Source organism: Microcaecilia unicolor, chromosome 13 (assembly GCF_901765095.1).
Source record: "Microcaecilia unicolor chromosome 13, aMicUni1.1, whole genome shotgun sequence".
Taxonomy (NCBI): Eukaryota; Metazoa; Chordata; class Amphibia; order Gymnophiona; family Siphonopidae; genus Microcaecilia; species Microcaecilia unicolor.
Genome location: NC_044043.1, coordinates 102,544,901 through 102,564,610, shown reverse-complemented (window position 1 = coordinate 102,564,610; position 19,710 = coordinate 102,544,901). Strand labels below are relative to the sequence as shown.

Genomic DNA, 19,710 nt, shown 5'->3' with positions numbered 1-19,710 from the left:
AAGGTAATATGGAGGGGCATAATCGAACGGCGCCGGCCATCTATATGGGCGGCCATCTCTAAGGCCAGCGCCGTAAAGAGGTGTCCCGAACCGTATTATCGAAACAAGATGGCCATCTTTCATTTCGATAATACGGTTGGGGTCGGCCAAATGTCAGAGATGGCCGGCATCGGTTTTCGCAGATAATGGAAACCAATGCCGGCCATCTCAAACCCAGCCAAATCCAAGGCATTTGGTCGTGGGAGGGGCCAGCATTCGTAGTGCACTGGCCAGGACACCAACTGGGCACCCTAGGGGGCACTGCAGTGGACTTCATTAATAGCTCCCAGGTACATAGCTCCCTTCCCTTGGGTGCTGATCTCCCCAAAACCCACTCCCCACAACTGTACACCACTACCATAGCTCTTATGGATTAAGGGGGGCACCTACATGTGGGTACAGTGGGTTTTGGGTGGGTTTTGGAGGGCTCCCATTTACCACCACAAGTGTAACAGGTAGGGGGGGATGGGCCTGGGTCTGCCTGCTTGAAGTGCACTGCAGTACCCCCTAAAACTGCTCCAGGGATCTGCATACTGCTGTCATGGAGCTGGGTATGACATTTGAGGCTGGCATAGAGGCTGGCAAAAAATGTTTTTTTTTTTAGGGTGGGAGGGGGTTGGTGACCACTGGGGGAGTATGGGGAGGTGATCCCCTACTCCCTCCGGTGGTCATCTGGTCAGTTGGGGCACTTTTTTCAGACTTGGTCTTAAAAATAAATGGACCAAGTGAAGCCGGCCAAGTGCTTATCAGAGCCGGCCTTCTTTTTTCCATTATCGGCCGAAGCCGGCTATCTCGTAACCACAGCCCCGTCCCGCCTTGTGTACCCTGCCGAAATGCCCCCTATAACTTTGGCCGGCCCTGCGACGGAATGCAGTTGAAGCCGGCCAAAATTGGCTTTTGATTTGGCCGGGTTCAGGAGATGGTCGGCCATCTCCCGATTTGTGTTGGAAGATGGCCGGCCTTCTCCTTCGAAAATAAGCAGGATGGTGGTTGTATTAATTTTTCTGTCACTTTGAATAGGCCTCTCTGTTTTGGAAGTTATCATACAGGTTAAATGACAACTGGCTATCAAGCGATATTCAGCGGGGGATGGCCAGTTACCCACCACTGAATATTTCTGGGTAGCACCTGGGAGATAACCAGCTATAGCGTGCAATATAGTCGGTTATCCACAAATATTCAATCCATATTCAGCTATTGTAAGCGGCCACATTGGGCCACTTAAATAGCTGGTGTATCTTTAGCTGGTTTAAAGCTAACTGGCTATCTCTGAATATCAACTTCACCAGCTAACTTTAAACTGGCTAAAAATAAACCGTATATTCAATTCCAATCACCAGAAATAGCCCGGCATTGAATATCCAGGCTGAGTTAGCAGGGCTCCTTCCCACAGTCTGACTATTGGCCCCAATAGGTTTGTTAAATTAGATTTTGCTTGGTCTTCGGAAATTGTTCAAACCTCTTTTAAAGCTCAGCTATGCTAACTGCTTTTACCACATTCTCTGGCAATGAGTTCCCGAGCTTAACTATGCGCTGAGTGAAAACCAATATTTTCGCCTATTTCTTTTAAATTTGCCACTGTGCAATGTCACGGAGTCTTTAAACAATCGATTTGCATTTATCTACTCCATCCCACATAGGATTCAGTAGGACCTCAGGCTTTATCATATCCCCCTTCAGCCACCTCTTCTCCAAGCTAAAGAGACCCAACCTCTTTAGCCTTTGCTCCTATGAGAGTTGTTCTGTCCTTTTAATGATCAATCTGTAGCTTCTCTAATTCTGCTGTTTCATTTTTGAGATGCGACAGCCAGAATTACACGCAAAGCTTGCTGACAAAAAAGCATGTTTGTCAAGATCTCATTTTTTAATTGCATTCCTGAGAAAATGTTTGTGTAGATAGTTTTTGATTGCTCCCGCAGCTTTGTCTCTCACAGAGTTTGAATGCTTTACCTTTATCTGTCAGGTCTGAAATCTGTTATCTGACGTTTAGAAAATGACTGAAAGCTTTTTTGTTTCAAAAATTCTTAATGGAATTCTAGAAGTAATTAATTTTATTGCCATATTTTGTCATTCGCTAGTCCTCTTCTATTGTTATCCGTGCTGGGCTTGTTGGTTTGCACGGAATATGTCTTTTATTACATTGTGTTGATCATCTTCAGAACCTTTTGGGGACTTCACACTGATACCCAGAAAGAAAGAATATATGGGCAGCTCAAGGATGTATTCACAGTGGATATCCTAAAAGCCTGACTGGCTGGGAAGCCCCCAGGATAGGTTTGGGAACCAGTGCTCTAATGTCTTCTATTACGCATTTAGAAATAAGTGAGGAATAACACTCAAAATATATTTGCTTTGATGCAATGGTCATCTTTATAACCTCTATTCTGCTCCAATTAACAAGAGAAGTGGGGGGGGGGGGGGGGGGACCCACTTAGAAGTATATTCTACAGCAAGTCTAATTAGCTGCTTTTCATGTTTTGTCTTCATGTCATCAAACGTGGAGCGGAAACGGATATCCAAATAAAAGTTATAAGAGACAAATGAAAAGGAACTTCACCAATCAGCTAAGAGAAGCTGGTAAAGTAGTCAGTAAAGCAAAGATGCAAATGGAATTAAAAACAGCCAATATGGTAAAATGGGGGGGGGGGGGGGGGGACAAGACTTTTTGTAGATATGTTAGTGATAGGGAGAAGTGCAAAAGTGGTAGTGTGAGACTCAAAGGTGAAGGGGAGGAATATGTAGAAGCTGATAAAGATAAGGCAGAATTGCTTAACAAATATTTCTGTTCTGTGTTCACAGCTGAAGGGCCGGGAACAGGACCACAGACGACAAACACAAATAGGAATGGAGGGGTGGTAGTCCCTGAACGATTTTCAGAGGACCGTGTTTGTGAGGAGCTGGCTAAACTAAAGGTGGAAAGAGCAATGGGGCTGGATAGCATATGTCCAATGGTACCAAAGGAACTTTGGGACGTTCTAGCGGCTCTGTTGTCTGACCTTTTCAATTCTTCTCTTGAGTCGGGAGTTATCCTGGAGGACTGGAGAACAGCAGATGTAGTCCCTCTCCACAAAAGTGGAAGTAAGGAAGTGATTGGGAACTACAGGCCAGTAAGTCTGACTTCTATGGTAAGTAAATTCATGGAAACACTTTTAAAACAGAGAATAGTAATGTTTTTGGAATCCAATAGACTACAAGACTCAAGGCAACATGGTTTTCACTAGAGGCAGGTCTTGTCAGACAAATGTGATTAATTTCTTTGACTGGGTGACCAGAGTTGGATTGAGAGAGAATGCTAGATGTGGGGTATTTAGATATTAGAAACATAGAAAAATGTAGGCAGATAAAGACCATGTGGCCTATCCAGTCTGTCCCATCCATGCCATCTACTCTCCATATCACTGCCTTAGAGATCCTATGCACTTGTCCCTAGCTCTCTTGAATTCAGATACTGTTTTCGTCTCCAGCACTTCCACTGGGAGGCCATTCCACAAATTCACCACCCTTTCTGTGAAGAAGTATCTCCTCAGATTTTTTCTGAGTCTGTCCCCTTTCATCTTCATCCTATGCCCCCTCGTTCCAGAGCTTCCTCTCAACTGAAGGAGACTCTCCTCCTGTGAGTTTATGCTGCATAGGTATTTAAATGTCTCTATCATATCTCCCCTCTTCCACCTTTCTTCCAAAGTATACATATTGAGATCTTTAAGTCTGTCCCCATACGCTTTACGTTGAAGACCACTGATCATTTTAGTAGCCGCCCTCTGGACCGACTCCATCCTGTTTATATCTTTTTGAAGATGGGTCTCCAAAATTGTAGCCAACAAAGATATCCTAACCAGTCCTGAAAATGTTTTAAATATTAGGAGGAAAAAACCTCAAATTGTAAAGGCACACTCCTAGTGTTGGTATCACCAACTATTGGGAGGTCCTTCAAATCATCACAGGTACACAATATTCTAAATGAGGTCTCACCAGAGTCTTACACAGGGGTATCATCACCTCCTTTTTCCTACTGGCTATTCCTCTCTCTATGCATCCAAGCATCCTTCTAACTTTTGCTGTCGCCTTTTCTACCTGTTTCGCCACCTTAAGATCTTCACATACGATCACACTCCTCTTTCATGCGTAAAAGTTCTTCACCCTCTAAACTTCACCATTCCCTTGGGTTTTTGCAGTCAAAATGCACAGCCCTGCATTTTTTTAGAATTAAATCTAAGCTGCCAAATTCCAGATCATCCATCTAGCTTCACAACATCCTTCCTCATATTATCCAAACCATCGGGGGTGTCTACTCTATTGCAGATTTTCATGATGTGTCTACTGTATGCAGATTTCAGTATCATCCACAAAGAGGCAAACCTTACCAGACAGCCTTTCAGCAATATCACTTACAAAAATGTTAACAAGAACTGGTCCAAGAAACAAACCTTACGGCACACCACTGGTAACATCCTTTTCCTTAAAATGAGCTCCATTTACCATTATCCTCTGTTGCCTTCCACTCAACCAGTTCCTAACCCAGTCAGTCACTTTAGGGCCCATAGCGAGGGCACTCAGTTTATTAGTCATCTATGTGGAACTCTATCAAAGGCTTTGCTAAAATCTAAATACACTAGATCTAGTGTTCTCCCTCGACCCAACTTTCTGGTCACCCAGTCAAAAAAATTAATCACATTTGTCTGACAAGATCTGCCTCTAGTGAAACCATGTTGGCTTGGGTCCTGTAATCCATTGGATTCTAAAAACTTGACTATTCTTTGTTTTAATAGCGTTTCCATGAATTTACTTACCACAGAAGTCAGACTTACTACTACTACTACTTAGCATTTCTATAGCGCTGCTAGGGTTACGCAGCGCTGTACAAGTTTAGCATGGGGAAGGACAGTCCCTGCTCAAGAGAGCTTACAATCTAAAGGTTACAAACTATGTAGTCAGTGTAGGTAACTTACAACTTAGGTAGTCAATGTAGGTAGCTTACAATCTAAAGGTTATAAACTATGTAGTCAGTGGAGGTGACATGAATGGGGAAGGTGGTTAGGCGCCAAAAGCAAGGGAGAAGAGATGGGCTTTGAGTAAGGACTTGAAGATAGGCAGCCTGTAGCTCCCAACCTCTTCCTTACTTCTGCTTTTGTGAAGAGGTACCACATCTGCTGCTCTTCAGTCCTCTGGGACCACTCCTGACTCTAGAGAAGCGTTCAAAATGTCAGACATCGGAGCCAATAGAACTTCCCTGAGTTCCTTCAGTACCCTCATATGTATACCATCCGGCCCCATTGCTTTGTCCACCTTTAGTTTAGCCAGCTCCTCACGAACACAGTCCTCTGAATATTGTTCAGGGACTACCACCCCTGCTTTTCTATTCGTGTTTGCCTTCTGCAGTCCTGCTCCCGGTCCTTCAGCTGTGAACACAGAACAGCATTATTTGTTAAGCAATTCTGCCTTATCCTTCTCAGCGTCTACTGACTCCTCTCCTTCACCTTTGAGTCTCACAACTTTTGCACTGTATTATTTTCTTCATAACTTACCTGTTGATTGAACGCTACTAGGCATGCTCTTTGACTTAACAGATTATTATAACAATATTTAAGGACCCGAAACTTCATAAGAGTCACATAGTCATACTTTTATACTAATGACTGCTCCAGTAAACTTTATTTCAGTCTCCAGATTTATGTACTTTGTTTATTTTAGCTATATGGAATATAATTTCCCCCCAAAGGGTGACCAGAGATGCCAAGTTGTCCAGTTCCAGGCTGAAAATTATGGGCCAGTCCTGCTTTTGAACTTACATCCCAAAGCAGTGTGGGATTTGTGGTGCCTGATCCTGCCCATTGAAATCAGTGCTGCAAGTCCCATAATGCACCAGGATAGGGGTGCTCAGAAATCCAGGACTGTCCCAAAATCTCAAGCATGGAGCTGGGTAACTTGGCATCCCTCCAGCTCTTCGGAGATGTATCTTCAATTTTATTATGCTGAAAATAATTCTGTGAAATGCATTATTAAAAAATATATATATTATATTTATTGAAATGTCTATGAAAAGTTTACGAGCAATGAATGAACAGACATTCAGCTTTCATAAGTTCACAAAACTGTGCATTTTGCAGGAGACCTGTGTTTAACTTCTATCCAGATCTCACGACTCAGGAGGAAGAAGAGCTAATTGTTAAGGTCCCCATAGCATAATCTGAAATAAGAAAAGATGATGTGCAGCCTGGTGGTGGCTGCACAGGCAGGAAGAAAAGTTGAGAAAGCAGGGAACATTCTCTGCAAAAGTTCAGGCTAGTTTAAAGCCTGGTTCCCTTTACAAGGAATTGGGGCTTCAATTACCATAAGTCATTTAGCTCTGAAGCCAGGAAGACTGTGCAGAGAAGAGCTGGGGAAAGTGACTTAATAAGCCTCATCTGAGCTAATTAACACTACCTTCCTGGTTGGACAGAAGTGAATTTAAAAGGAAGGGCTTTAATCTTAGGAGGGAGAAAGAGAGACACCTGGCAAAGAAGGGGGACCCCTGTGGACAGAAGCAGAACTGGGCTGATTCCAGACAAGCAGAGGGACCCCTGGAGAGAGATAGGAGGATCCAGGGGAATTTCTCTGGGAACTGCCTGGTACTCCTAAGAAAGAGGGAGAAATCCTAGCCGAGGAAAGCCACACCAGCCATGAGGCCAGAACCAAGGAAGGGCAGAGCAGAGGTTTTAATTCCTTCATGGCAGAGTCAGAAGAGAGAGGATCCTGGAAAGAGCCAGGTAGGTTTAAGCCTGCGCATTGCGTCTGCTAGAAGCATTTCAGAAAGTGTTTGTTCGAGGAGATGGGTCACCTTATAATCTGACCCTCTGGTATAGGAAAAGAGGCATTAATGCTAAAGTTGAGTTCACTGTTTGTTAACAATGGCCCTTAGAGGAAGGCTGCAGAAGTGCAGGTGATCCAAAGGACTTTGTTGCAGGGACAGACTCACCTCTGTTATAGGAAAGAGGGATTCATGCTAAGTTGTTTAAGTGTTTGTGTAACCCCTTCCTGGAAACCCTCTTAAGCTCCAGACGGGGTGAGTGGGTTCTTTGTGTGTGTGTGTGTGTGTGTGTGGGGGGGGGGGGGGTTATTAGAGAGGAGACTGTCAAGTTGTCTGTCAGGGCTCAGATAATGTGAGGTTACATCTCTGAGGAACAGCCCAACACAGATCTTCAAAAACACCTCTGCAGCCCCCCCCCCCCCCCCCCCAAATAATACTCTAAAGCATGAATACATCACAGACAGCAGAAGACCAGTTACAGCACTGATCTCACACTAAAGTATGAACACAGCACAAACTGCTAAACAGGAGTTCAAAAAGGAAAATTTAAAATCTGGGCATTTTTATTAAAAAAAACCCGGTTACAAATATTGCATTGGGGAAAAAAGAAAGACCTGTGTGTGATCCATAGACAAGACAACAATGGAGCCAAGACATGGGCATTTGAAGAATTTGCACTGGCACCTGCCCTGAGCTTCCAGTTAATACGTCCTTGATTAGAATGGAGTGTTCATATTCATTCCTGTATTTTAAATATTCTCTCTAAAATTCTCCTATGCCAAGAAGTTTCCTCTATGTGCCCTAATTAGCATAAATACTCATCCAGGAAAAGATGCAGATGATGATCTGTCAGTCTGCCAAGATAATATTTTGAAAAGGAAATTCCTAACATTTGTCATCTTCCAACAAATTCTTTGAGGAAACACATGTACAGACTAGAAACAAAACAGAAAGTTGAACTGCGGCCCTGTCTCTTTGTAATGGTTGTTGGCAATAGCCTTGAATTAAGAGACGACCTGCCCATTGATGTATGACTTGTCAGGTAAATTCTTTGAGCTAAAACAAACCCTCGGAATAACAAAACAGGTTTGTTAATTTGCAGCCTGTCTGCTACACAAGGGGCTAAGTTCATGCTGATAAAAGACCAGCAGTCTCTATTTTTTAAGAGTACAGAGGCTCTGGGGAATGGAGGAGAGGGGGTAGACAAAAAGCTTCTCAGTTCTGAGCAGTTTATTTTTTCATAACATAGAAACAGAAGGCAGATAAAGACCATATGCTCTATCCAGTCTGCCCATCCATATGATCAGTGCCTTTCCCCATGTCTATCTCAATAGCAGGCTATGGACTTTTCCTCCAAGAACTTGTCCAAACTTTTTTTTTTAAACCCACAGTAAAACTATTTCCTCCTATTTGTTTTCCATGTAATTTCATTGAGTGTTCTCTCCCCCCAAGTCTTTGTACTTTTTGAAAGAGTACAAAATTGATTCACTTTTACCCATTTTACACCACTCAGGATTTTGTAGACCTCAATCATATTCCCCCCCCCCCCCCCCAGCCGTCTCTAAGATCCCAAACCTCTATAGCCTTTCTTCATATGGGAGGAGTTTCAGCCCCTTTATCATTTTAGTTGCTCTTCTTTGAACCTTTTCTAATTCCACTAGATCTTTTTTGAGATATGGTGACCAGAATTGAATTCAATACTCCAAGGTATGGTCATACCATGGAGCGATACAGAGGCATTATAATATTCTTGGTCTTATTTTGCATCCCTTTCCTAATAATTCCTAGCCTCCTGTTTGCTTTTTTGGACACCGCCACACACAGGGCAGAAGATTTCAGCATATTATCTACGATGACACCTTGATCTTTTTCTTGGGTGTTGATGCCTAGGGAGGAATCTAGCATCAAATAATAATTTGGATTATTCTTCCCAACGTACATCATTTTGCACTCATACACTTTAAATCTCATCTGCCATTTGGATGACCAGTCTTCCAGTTTCCTAAGGTCTTCTGCAACTTTTCACAATCCATATGCAGTGTAAGAACTCAGTTTTGTATCATCAGTAAATTTAATCACCTCACTCATTCCCATTTCCGATCATCCTTTATTGAGCGCAGGGTATGGGCCGGGGAGTAGGGTATGGTAAGCGACAAAAGATAACCAGGGAGTCCCATCCAGAAGGCAGCTAAGGTATGGAGGGTCATGCATTTGGGTTTCAAAAACGTGAGGGTCAGTGCATTATAGCACATGAAAGAGGAATGGGACCAGGAGTGATCATATCTGATGATCTTAAGGTAGCCAAAGAAGGAAAAAAAGGTGACAGCAAAAACCAGAAGGATGCTTGGGTGAAGGGGCATTAAACCTTAATTGCCAAATTTTGGGACACTCTTCAAGCTTTACTAGATCCCTTCTCATGTTATCCACAACTTCCAGGGTTTCTACCCTGTTGCAAAATATGCTATCACAATGGAGAAGGGTAGATAGTGGAGTTCCCCAGGAGTCTGTGCTGAGACTGCTGCTTTTTAACATATTTATAAATGATCTAGAGATGGAAGTAACTAGTGAGGTAACTAAATTTGCTGAAGACACAAAAGTTATTCAAAGTTGTTAAATCGCAAGAGGATTGTGAAAAATTATAAGAGGACCATACGAGATTGGGAGACTGTTACGTATTATTAGGAAAGGAAAGTAAAACAAAAATGTGATTGTTATAATGCCTTTGTAATGCTCCATGGTGCGACTGCACCTCAAATTGTAGTCACCAAATCTCAAAGCTATAGCGGAATTAGAAAAGGTACAGAAAAGGGCAATAAAAATGATAAAGGCGATGGGACAACTTCCCTATGAAAGGCTAAAGTGGCTAGAGCTCTTCAGCTTGGAGAAGAGATGGCTGAGGGGGGAGATATGATAGAGGTCTATAAAATAATGAGTGAAGTGGAATGGGTGGAGGTGAATTGCTTGTTTACTCTTTCCAAAAATACTAGGATTAGGGGGCACTCAATGAAGCTACTAAGTAGTAAATTAAAACAAACCAGAGAAAATATTTCTTCACTCAATGTGTAATTAAACTCTGGAATTCGTTGCCAGAGAATGTGGTAAAAGCAGTTAGCTTTGCAAGATTTTAAAAAAAGGTTTGGATAATTTCCTAAAAGAAGTCCATAAGCCCTTATTAAGATGGGCATGGGAAAATCCACTGCTTATTTCTAGGTACTTGTGAACTGGATTGCCCAATGTTGGAAACAAGATACTGGGCTTGATGGACCTTCGATCAGTCCCAGTATGGTAACGCTTATGTTCTTATGAATGGTCAGCAGGAAAAAGGGGATAGTGCCTCTGTATATGTCACTGTTGAGACCTCCTTTGGAGTGCTCTGTGCTGATATGGAAGATGAGGAAGGATATGCTACTAATTAGTAGCTGGAGTAGATGGGCAGACTGGATAGACCATATGGTCTTTATCTGCTGTTATTTTCAATGTTTCTATTTAACAAATGTATATGGGGATTTCTAGATTTGGTGTTGTATTGAACCCAAATATTTCAACTGCTCCTATGTAGAATGAAAGTGTTGGGCAGGCTCCTGTAACATGGAGGGGCATAATCGAACGGGGCCGGTCATCTATAAGGGCGGCCATCTCTAATGACGGCTCCGTTAAGCGGCGTACCCGACTGTATTATCGAAACAAGATGGCCGGCCATCTTTCATTTTGATAATACGGTTGGGGACGGCCAAATCTCAACATTTGGGCCGCCCTTAGAGATCGCCGGTGTTGGAGATGGCCGCCATTGGTTTTTGCCGATAATGGAAACTAATGGTGGCCATCTCAAACCCGGCCAAATCCAAGCCATTTGGTCATGGGAGGTGCCAGCATTTGTAGTGCACTGGTCCCCCTCACATGCCAGGACACCAACTGGGCACCCTAGGGGGCACTGCAGTGGACTTCACAAAATGATCCCATGTGCATAGCTCCCTTACCTTGGGTGTTGAGCCCCCCAAAACCCACTCCCCACAACTGTACAACACTACCATAGCCCTTAGGGATGAAGGGGGGCACCTACATGTGGGTACAGTGGGCTTCTGGTGGGTTTTGGAAGGCTCCCATTTACCACCACAAGTGTAACAGGTAGGGGAGGATGGGCCTGGGTCCGCCTGCCTGAAGTGCACTGCAGTACCCACTAAAACTGCTCCAGGGACCTGCATACCGCTGTCATGGAGTTGGGTATGACATTTGAGGCTGGCAAAAAAATGTTTTAATTTTTTTTTTTTGGGTGGGAGGAGGTTGGTGACCACTGGGGGAGTAAGGGGAGATGATCCCCGATTCCCTCCAGTGGTCATCTGGTCAGTTTGGACACCTTTTCAAGATTGTTTTGTGAACAAAAAGAGACCATGTAAAGCCATCCAAATGCTCGTCAGGGCTGGCCTTCTTTTTTCCATTATCAGCCTAGGCCGGCCATCTGTTAACCACGCCCCCGTCCCGCCTTCGGTACACTGCTGACACGCCCCCCCCCCCTTGAACTTTGGCCGGCCCTGCGACGGAAAGCAGTAGAGACTGGCCAAAATTGGCTTTCGATTATACTGATTTGGCCGGCTTTAGGAGAAGGCCGGCCATCTCCTGATTTGTGTCAGAAGATGGCTGCCCCTCTCCTTTGAAAATAAGCAGGATAGTAACATAGTAGATGATGGCAGAAAAAGACCTGCACGGTCCATCCAGCCTGCCCAACAAGATAAACTCATATGTGCTACTTTTTGTGTATACCTTACCTTGATTTGTAGCTGCCATTTTCAGGGCACAGACCGTAGATGTCTTGCCCAGAACTAGCCCCGCCTCCCACCACCGGCTCTGCCACCCAATCGCCGCTAAGCTTCTGAGGATCCATTCCTTCTGAACAGGATTCCTTTATGTTTATCCCATGCACTTTTGAATTCCGTTACCGATTTCATCTCCACTACCTCCCACGGGAGGGCATTCCAAGTATCCACCACTCTCTCTGTGAAAAAATACTTCTTGACATTTTTCTTGAGTCTGCCCCCCTTCAACCTCATATCATGCCCTCTAGTTCTACTACCTTCCCATCTCCGGAAAAGGTTCGTTTGCAGATTAATACCTTTCAAATATTTGAACGTCTATATCATATCACCCATTTCTCCTTTCCTCCAGAGTATACATGTTCAGGTCAGCAAGTCTCTCCTCATATGTCTTGTAACACAAATCCTATTCCATTTGCGTAGCTTTTCTTTGCACCGCTTCAATTCTTTTTACATTCTTAGCACCTGTACAATCTGAGATGATATCCAAAAAGGGACAAGCTGAGCATATCCATGAGATGAAGGTTTAGATGTAGGAATGAAGAACATCGGAAGTCTATATTAATAAGAAGTGGAGTGGAACGCAATATGCAATACATCAGTGGAAAGCGATGAGCTTTAAGAAAAGTGCTGCAGGCAGCTCCTGAATTCCCTGATGGACCACCAGCACAGCGGGCATGAGAAAAAGATCAGAAGCTGGTGGTTTAGAAAACAGAACAGAATGTGCTGCATTGGACAGGTCACACGCCCCAGGAGGTCCACTTATTAGACAGGGCTGGCAGGCAAGCTTTGCAAGTGTTAAGGGCACAATTAAGATATAATTGCCTTGTTCCCTAAGTGCCGCTGAGGGAAAACCTTGTACAGTGATAACTTTTTCCCATATGTCTCAGTCTGCCTGCCCTGCACAGAACTGAGTTCAGGTTGCAGTTAGGCTTCCTTAGCTAAGCTGAGTGAAGGTTGGGGGTAGAAACCATGCTACATGGCCACGCATGCTGGGTTTTCAGAAGATGTTAAGGCCACTGCTGAATGAAGAAAGGAGCAGAGAAGTTTAAGAGCCAACAAAAACCAGGGATCAGATTTGAAGTGTGAGATATGAGAGGTAGAGGGGTTCATGGGTATCAAGAATAGTAAAGAGATCATGATTGACCTGAAGGATGTGCTGTGAGAGGGAAAGGGAAGTTGGATGGCATTGGAGATTTTGGAGAGAGCTCCTACATTGGATTTAATTTCCATATATAACCCTGGTCATGCTCAAGACAGTCCTGGATGCCGGCTAAGCACTTGGGTTAGACACCTGGACCATGGCATGCAAAAAACAATGTCTTTATTGAGCTGGGGCTAAATCTTGATAGGCAGGGGGGGGGGGGGTTGCCACCATCTTTGTTGCTTGAACATAGTCCACAAAAGAATTTATTCTCGCTCCAAAGGTTGTTTTTAATAAACAGTGAATTTTACTAATAGCAAACTCTAATCTAATCAGATTCTTCTATACCGCTAAATTCCCACAGGTTCTGAAGTAGTTTACAATAGAATACATTTACAATACAGTCACATTATAGCCATTACAATCTAATATCAAGTGTTATCTAACCAATTATGTAGTCAATCATCACTCAGATATATATCACTTAACCCTCCATTGCCCCATGTAAGCCACATTGAGCCAGCCTGCCATGAGTGGGAAAGCGCGGGGTACAAATGTAATAAAAAATAAATAAAAAAATATATTTGGTAAGTAGAAAGATCTTAAGGCTCTTATGAAAAGACATATAGGAGTAATCCAATCTTAGCTCATTAGCAACAATTCTCCAATAATTAGCTGCCTGATAAGTGTAAGATCTTTCATGATTTTTCTTAGAAACGAGACAACAAACTGGAGGAAATAGAGTATTGTATTTTTTAATTTCAAAATTAATTGGACAGAGGAGCAATGGAGAAGGTCATTTAAATGACAAAAGTCAAACCATGTCATGACTTAAAAACAAGACAGGATACTTTAAAAATAATCCTGGCATTTACCAGCAACCAGTGTAGATCTGATAACAGGAACTTTCAGCAACCGGTCAATTTAAACAGTCATTAACTCTCATTCCCTGGGGGGGGGGGGTGGGGGGGGGTAATCATGGGGCATTAAACAGATGGTAATCTCTCAGATTTAGTCTCACTCAATGTCCACTTGGCTCCTATCTCTCTAGCTCATCCCAGCTGGCAGGAAAACCTGGGGCTGCAGCTTGTCCACTTCCTTGCCAGGCAAACATCCCAATAACCCCCCCCCCCCCCCACCAGCTGCAGGACTGTATCCAGGACTGGATCTCCTTGTCTATCCTTCTTCTCCCCCCCCCCCCCCCCCCCCCGAGGTGTGGTCGCTCTCATTGAACTCTGGTCCAAACAGGCCTCTCTTCCTGTTCTACTGTTTTTTGTTCTTGTTTGTTTGTTTTTTTTTTTGGGGGGGGGGGGGCAGTATTCTGTCTTCCTTCCCTGGAGCCTCCTCAGTGCAATCTCTGCTCCTCAGCAGAGATTAGTTGGTAGTAGCAGCCCCTGTTTCTCCCCTCAACTCCACGTTTACAGGCAGGGGTTCAGGCAATTAAAGACCACCCTCTCGCTCTCAGTATGGCAGATGCTTTTATCCCATCCAAACCCCACCTCCCATACATAAGAGCAAAGTGAACCGTTCACCATGGTTCTGATAGTGGCCACTTACCGGCTATGTCCGGAACCACTGCTATAGCTCTCGCCTCTTGTCGTCTTCACTGTTTCTGAAGCTGATCCTTCCCTTTCACGTTTTTCCCATTTCTCTCTTCTTTGCCTCTCTACCCACTCCTAGCCAGATTTCAGTTTCCATTTCTCTAATCCTTTCTATTTGGGTATCAACCCCTCTATTCCCAAGAACAAATATTTTAGTGGGTAGTCTAAGAGCACCTCTCTGGAAATACAATGTTGTGTAGGATGTAATGGGGTTATTTTTCAAAGCCTTATTAACAATTTATATGTTGAAATGACATCCTCATTTTAATAAATGATGATTTTTAGAAATGGCTCAATTTATGGTTTAGGGTTTATTAATTTTAATATACTTTTCATAAAACAGCTAAATGGTTCACAATAAATAAAATATTCAGAAACACTAAAGCAAATCACAGAAGGGGGAAAAGGAGTAAAAAGGCAGAGAATGATAGGAAGGGGATAGATGTGGCGGGTATATTTTCAAAGCACGTAGACTTACAAAGTTACGTAGTAACCTATGCAAGTGCCCCGCAATTGAACCCCATAGTGTCGGGGAGGCAAACACAGGATGACCAGTGAGGTGATTAAATTTGCAGATGACACAAAACTATTGTCATCAACACAGAGCAAGAAGCTAAGGAAAGTAAAGCACAGTCTGGTCATGCACCAAAAACCAAGGAGAACAGATGAGTTTTGAGCCCGGCTTTACATTTAAACAAGCTGCAAGTATTTGGGGGGAGAATTCTAGAGGAAACCGGTAAGACGGAAAAAGACAGTGCAACAGGTCAATTCTGAAGGAGCTACTGAAACTGAAGGCAAATGTAATCATGTAGATGGTCATTCATAGACCTTGCTAGGGAGTATGTTGGGGGACATGGTTTGAGCATGGTCTGGGTGAGCTGCAAATCTATTCCTGTATTCTCCATTTCATAGGACCACATTGCCACGTGGATTTATAGCTGCTTCCTGGCACATATAGGTTTTTGAAAAGGAGGGATGAAGGGAGGTCTCCACCTTAATCCCCCCTTTATATTTACTAAGCAGTATTCGGATGTATAGGCCTTCAAAATGGCTGATTACAATGTATAAGTTGCAGAGTTTCCTCCATTGAATTCTTCCCGTTTTATAGTGTAAAATGGCTCCTCAGTGCTGACAAATTCATGTTCACTCTGTGACTGTAGAGCCTTTTCCAAAATGTCACCAAAATTGAGCACATCCCAACCTGGGCGTCTCAATTCCAGTCTCTACGTTCTATATAGAGATTGTTCCTTCATATCTAACAAATTTTGTTTTGTCCATTTTAATGTGTAAGACCTGATCATCTAATCTGTTTTCATTTCCGTCTTTTAAGGGAAACACAAGGAAGAAAATGATAAATTCTTTAATATCTTACTAGTCTGCCAAAGTGGGTAAAGATATTTCTTCTTTAAAAGTGCAGGCATCAAGCTAGGACATTTGCTTAAAGACTCATTTTGTTTTTGAATTTTAATAGGAAATGATTGCTAGCTTTTGTATCCATGTAACTTTGTATTTCTGGATTGTTCAGATTTATTGTTTGTAACCAGCATTGAACCGCAAAGCATTGTGGGCTATAAAAATAAACTTATGTTGTGTAGCGTTACTCGGGAACGTTGCATTGCTATAGGCAGGATGAAGAGTGGACATCTCTGATCTTGTTGTTGTTTACCTTCCATATTGGTGTTGCTCTCCTGAAGACTCCTGTAAAGCAGGGATATTTCTAGAGGGTAGGCATTGGTTTGCAATGATATGGGACATGTCTGTGACATGTTGTTGCATGTTCTTATCAAATAGAAATGAACAGAAAAATATGACCACTTTTGCAAAGAGGGCATCCATTACACATTTATGACTTATCATGCAGGTGTGAACCATTGTGCATGAGAGCATATCTCTGGGTTCTATTTGGGTGCACAGGGCAGATTCACATGCAAATTAGTAGATGTCAACAATCAATAAATGGAGTTAATTGGCATAAATTTTGATTTGCACAAATATTTGGCCTACTCACTATTCTATAGCATCAGCGCATTCAACCCACAGGGGGGTGTGGCCATGGGAGGGGCATTGCAAACATTTCAGCTCAGTGTTGTAGAATACTGAGGTTATACATCCAACTTGTGTGCCAGGATTTACACCAGGTTTCAGCAGGCGTGAGTTCTCCTTCACAAAGTTGTGTGTGGGAATCCATGCTAAGCACTAGTCCTGTGGTTCCCAAACCTGGTCCCGGAAGCTCCCCAGCCAGTCAGGTTTCCAGTATATCCACAATGAATATTCATGAGATGGATTTGCATGCAGTGCATGTAAATATCATGCAAATCTCTCCCCTGAATATTCATTGTGGTATTGTGTTATCTGAATGTTGTTCATTCTTTCATTTTGTAACCTACATTGAACTGTATTGGTATTTGCGGGCTATAAAAATAAATAAAATTGTGGGTATCCTGAAACCCTGACTGGCTAGGGTACCTCCAGGACCAGATTTGGGAAGCACTGCCCTAGTCTATGAAGGTCATTTTAGTGCTAGAATTGACGCTACATCCAAATTTGGACGCCATTCTCGGAATCTGGTCCATAGTTCACACTCAGTAACTGTTCCCAAGATATAAAAAATGGCCAAATGAACATTTGTGGAAATGACGCCATCCCTAGTTACTCCCATTCCAATGCTAAAATGTATTTCATGGCCAGGAAATACATTTTAGCATCTCCCAGTAGAACTTGTGATTTCACAGCTCTTCTGTAATTTGGTCTCCTGTTTCTGTCCTGGCAGGGTACCTCACAGTGACCATAGAGTCCGTCCCGCCTGTGGTGGTAGGAGATGCCGTGACTCTGAAATGCAACTTCAAGACAGATGGCAGAATGCGTGAAATAGTCTGGTACCGGGTAAGCATTTACCAGTGTCGGAAGTGCCTGTTGCCACCCCAGCTTCCCCCTCCAGTGCTCCTTTTTTTAAAAATCTTAAGTCTGCTCTGTGAGCCCTACCTCATGAAGAAAGCCATCCCATTTCATCAGTGCCATGGAACTGGTTTAATGGGAAGAAATGTCTGAATTCCTCATTGACAGGGCTGTAGACTACATTGTTGCTGCTTCTGTTTCAATGGGATACACAGGTAACGGGGAGCAGGGCCGCTGAGAGACTGGGCTGGGCCTGGGGCAAGGGCGCCCCCACCACCGCTCCCTCCCCCTCAGTCCGCCACCGGGCCGGGCCCCCTGCATTGAAATCACAGGGCCTCTCGCCTCTGTGTGAAAGTGCTGCAGGCAGCAGGACAGCAGATCGCTTCTCTTCGGGCCTCCTTCCCTCCCTGTGTCCCGCCCTTGTGGAAGTTACGTCAGACGAGGGAGGGAAGAAGGCCCGAAGGGAGGCAATCTGCTGTCCTGCCTGCAGCGCTTTCACACGGAGGTGAGAGACGCTGTGATTTCAATGCAGGGGGCTCGGCCCAGTGGCAGATGGTCAACGACGGAGGGCGGGTGGGACTGTGGTGCCAGACCCAGGGAATTTTGTCCCCCCCTGCCCCCCCCCCTCAGCGGCACTGACGGGGAGCAATTAAGGACAGAAAGAGGCCAAACAGCTTATGGGCCGTTGGGTGGGACTCCCATGTCTGAGGCTGAGGGTTGGGGTGCTGAGAAGGGTTTTCTTGCGTTTCTCTTGAATACTCAGTCTGATGTCTCAGGACTGGACTCTGTCTGCCACAGAGAACTGATGTTTCCTATTTACTGTGAATCAGTTGTGTCTGAAATTGATTTACTCTATTGCCTGCTCTTATATGCTGTTTACATAACACCAGAGCATCTCACTGCTGACATGAGATATTGTATATGTAGTTTATAATATACCAGAGGATCTCGCTGATGATTGAGATATTGTGTTGGGGAAGGTAACACAAGACAAAAGTTTGTTTATATTTTGGCTGAGCAGCTCCAATAGAACCAGTATTTACTGGGCTCCAGAATCATGAAACGTCATCCACAACTACTTGGGGATCTTCCCCTACCTTTCAACCCTACTTAGTGCAACTGTTGGAGTCGCAGTCCTTGGCCACAGCTCCTTCTAGAACCTGTTATGCACAGAGATACTAAGAGGCATATTTTCAAAGCAGACTTACAAAGTTATACAGTAACCTATAGAACTTGTTAGTAAGGAACTTTGTAAGTCTAAGTGCTTTGAAAATGAGCCCCTTTGTCACCCACATTAAGTAAGTCACATAGGCATTCCTCTGCCCTCAGATGCTGACATTCCAAGGACCCATCTTCTCATTCATTATCTCTCCATTTCTATTCCACTCTTCTTGGTCCATTATCTCTCCTCCTCTTCTTTACTGCCCATTGTGAGACCATGGGGAAGAAGAGGGAGGGAAAAGATATTGGAACATAGGGGGAGGAATTGGAGGCTAGAGAGAGGTAAAGATGACCATTGAGGGGTGGGGGGGGGAGAGATCATCGACCATATGGAGTGGGGCTGAAGTGAGAGGGAGATATGCTGAACCACAGGAAGTAAGGACAGAAGATAGAGAATTCTGGACCACAGAAGGATTGTCTGGAGGGTTGAGAGAGGGAGATATACTGGACATCAGGTGGAAGAAGAGAGGGGAAGATATGCTGAACCACAAGGTGGAGAAGAGAAATGGAGAAATCTTGAACCACCGGGGGGGGGGGGGGAGGGGAGATTGTGGACCTTAGGGGAAAGAGGTGACCATGAAGAAGAAGAGAGGGGCAAATCCCAGACCATGGAGGAGGGAAGAGAGGGAGATACAATTGAGGCAATGGGAGAAGAGAGAGAAAGAGAGAGCGAGAGAGATTGACTATTAGGGAGGGGGGAAGAGACAGATACTAGATCAGAAGGGAAAAGAGAGACTAGGAGAGATTCTGGATCTATCTGGGATGGGGGAAGAGAGAGAGATGCTGGATCACATGAGATGGGAAGGTACAGAGAACAGAGATTGTGGATGATTAAGGAGGAGAAAGAGAGTGGAAGAGATGCTGGATAATGAGAGGGAGGCAAAAGAGAGAGGGATAGTTGCTGGACCATGTGTGGGAGGAAGAGAGAAGGAAAGATACTGGCAATGAGTGGAGAAGGAGAGAAGGGTGATGATGGTGCCATGAGAAAGGGATGAGAGGGGAGAGATGCTGACCATAGGAGAGAAGGGTGATGATGGTGCCATGAGCGAGGGATGAGAGGGGAGAGATGCTGACCATTGCAGAGAGGAAAAGGGAGATGGAGAGATGCTAGATCATGAGGGATGGTGGGAAAAGAGAAAGGAGATGCTAGATCATGAGGGGAGGTGTGAAAGAGAAGGAGAGATGCTGGATCATGGAGCTGGGAAAGAGAGACAGGGA

General features: G+C 44.0%; 1 protein-coding gene across 4 annotated transcripts in view; it reads left to right on the top strand.

Annotated features, from left to right (window-relative positions):
- Positions 1-19,710, top strand: part of IGSF21 (immunoglobin superfamily member 21) — a 448,408-nt gene that overhangs the window by 97,017 nt on the left and 331,681 nt on the right. For 3 of the 4 annotated variants that reach the window (XM_030222239.1, XM_030222236.1, XM_030222238.1), the window contains exon 2: positions 17,147-17,259. In XM_030222239.1, the coding sequence (XP_030078099.1) occupies positions 17,147-17,259 (113 nt within the window). Of the gene's footprint in view, positions 1-6,540; positions 6,783-17,146; positions 17,260-19,710 lie in introns of those variants that run through there. The other variant, XM_030222237.1, reaches the window with a different exon arrangement.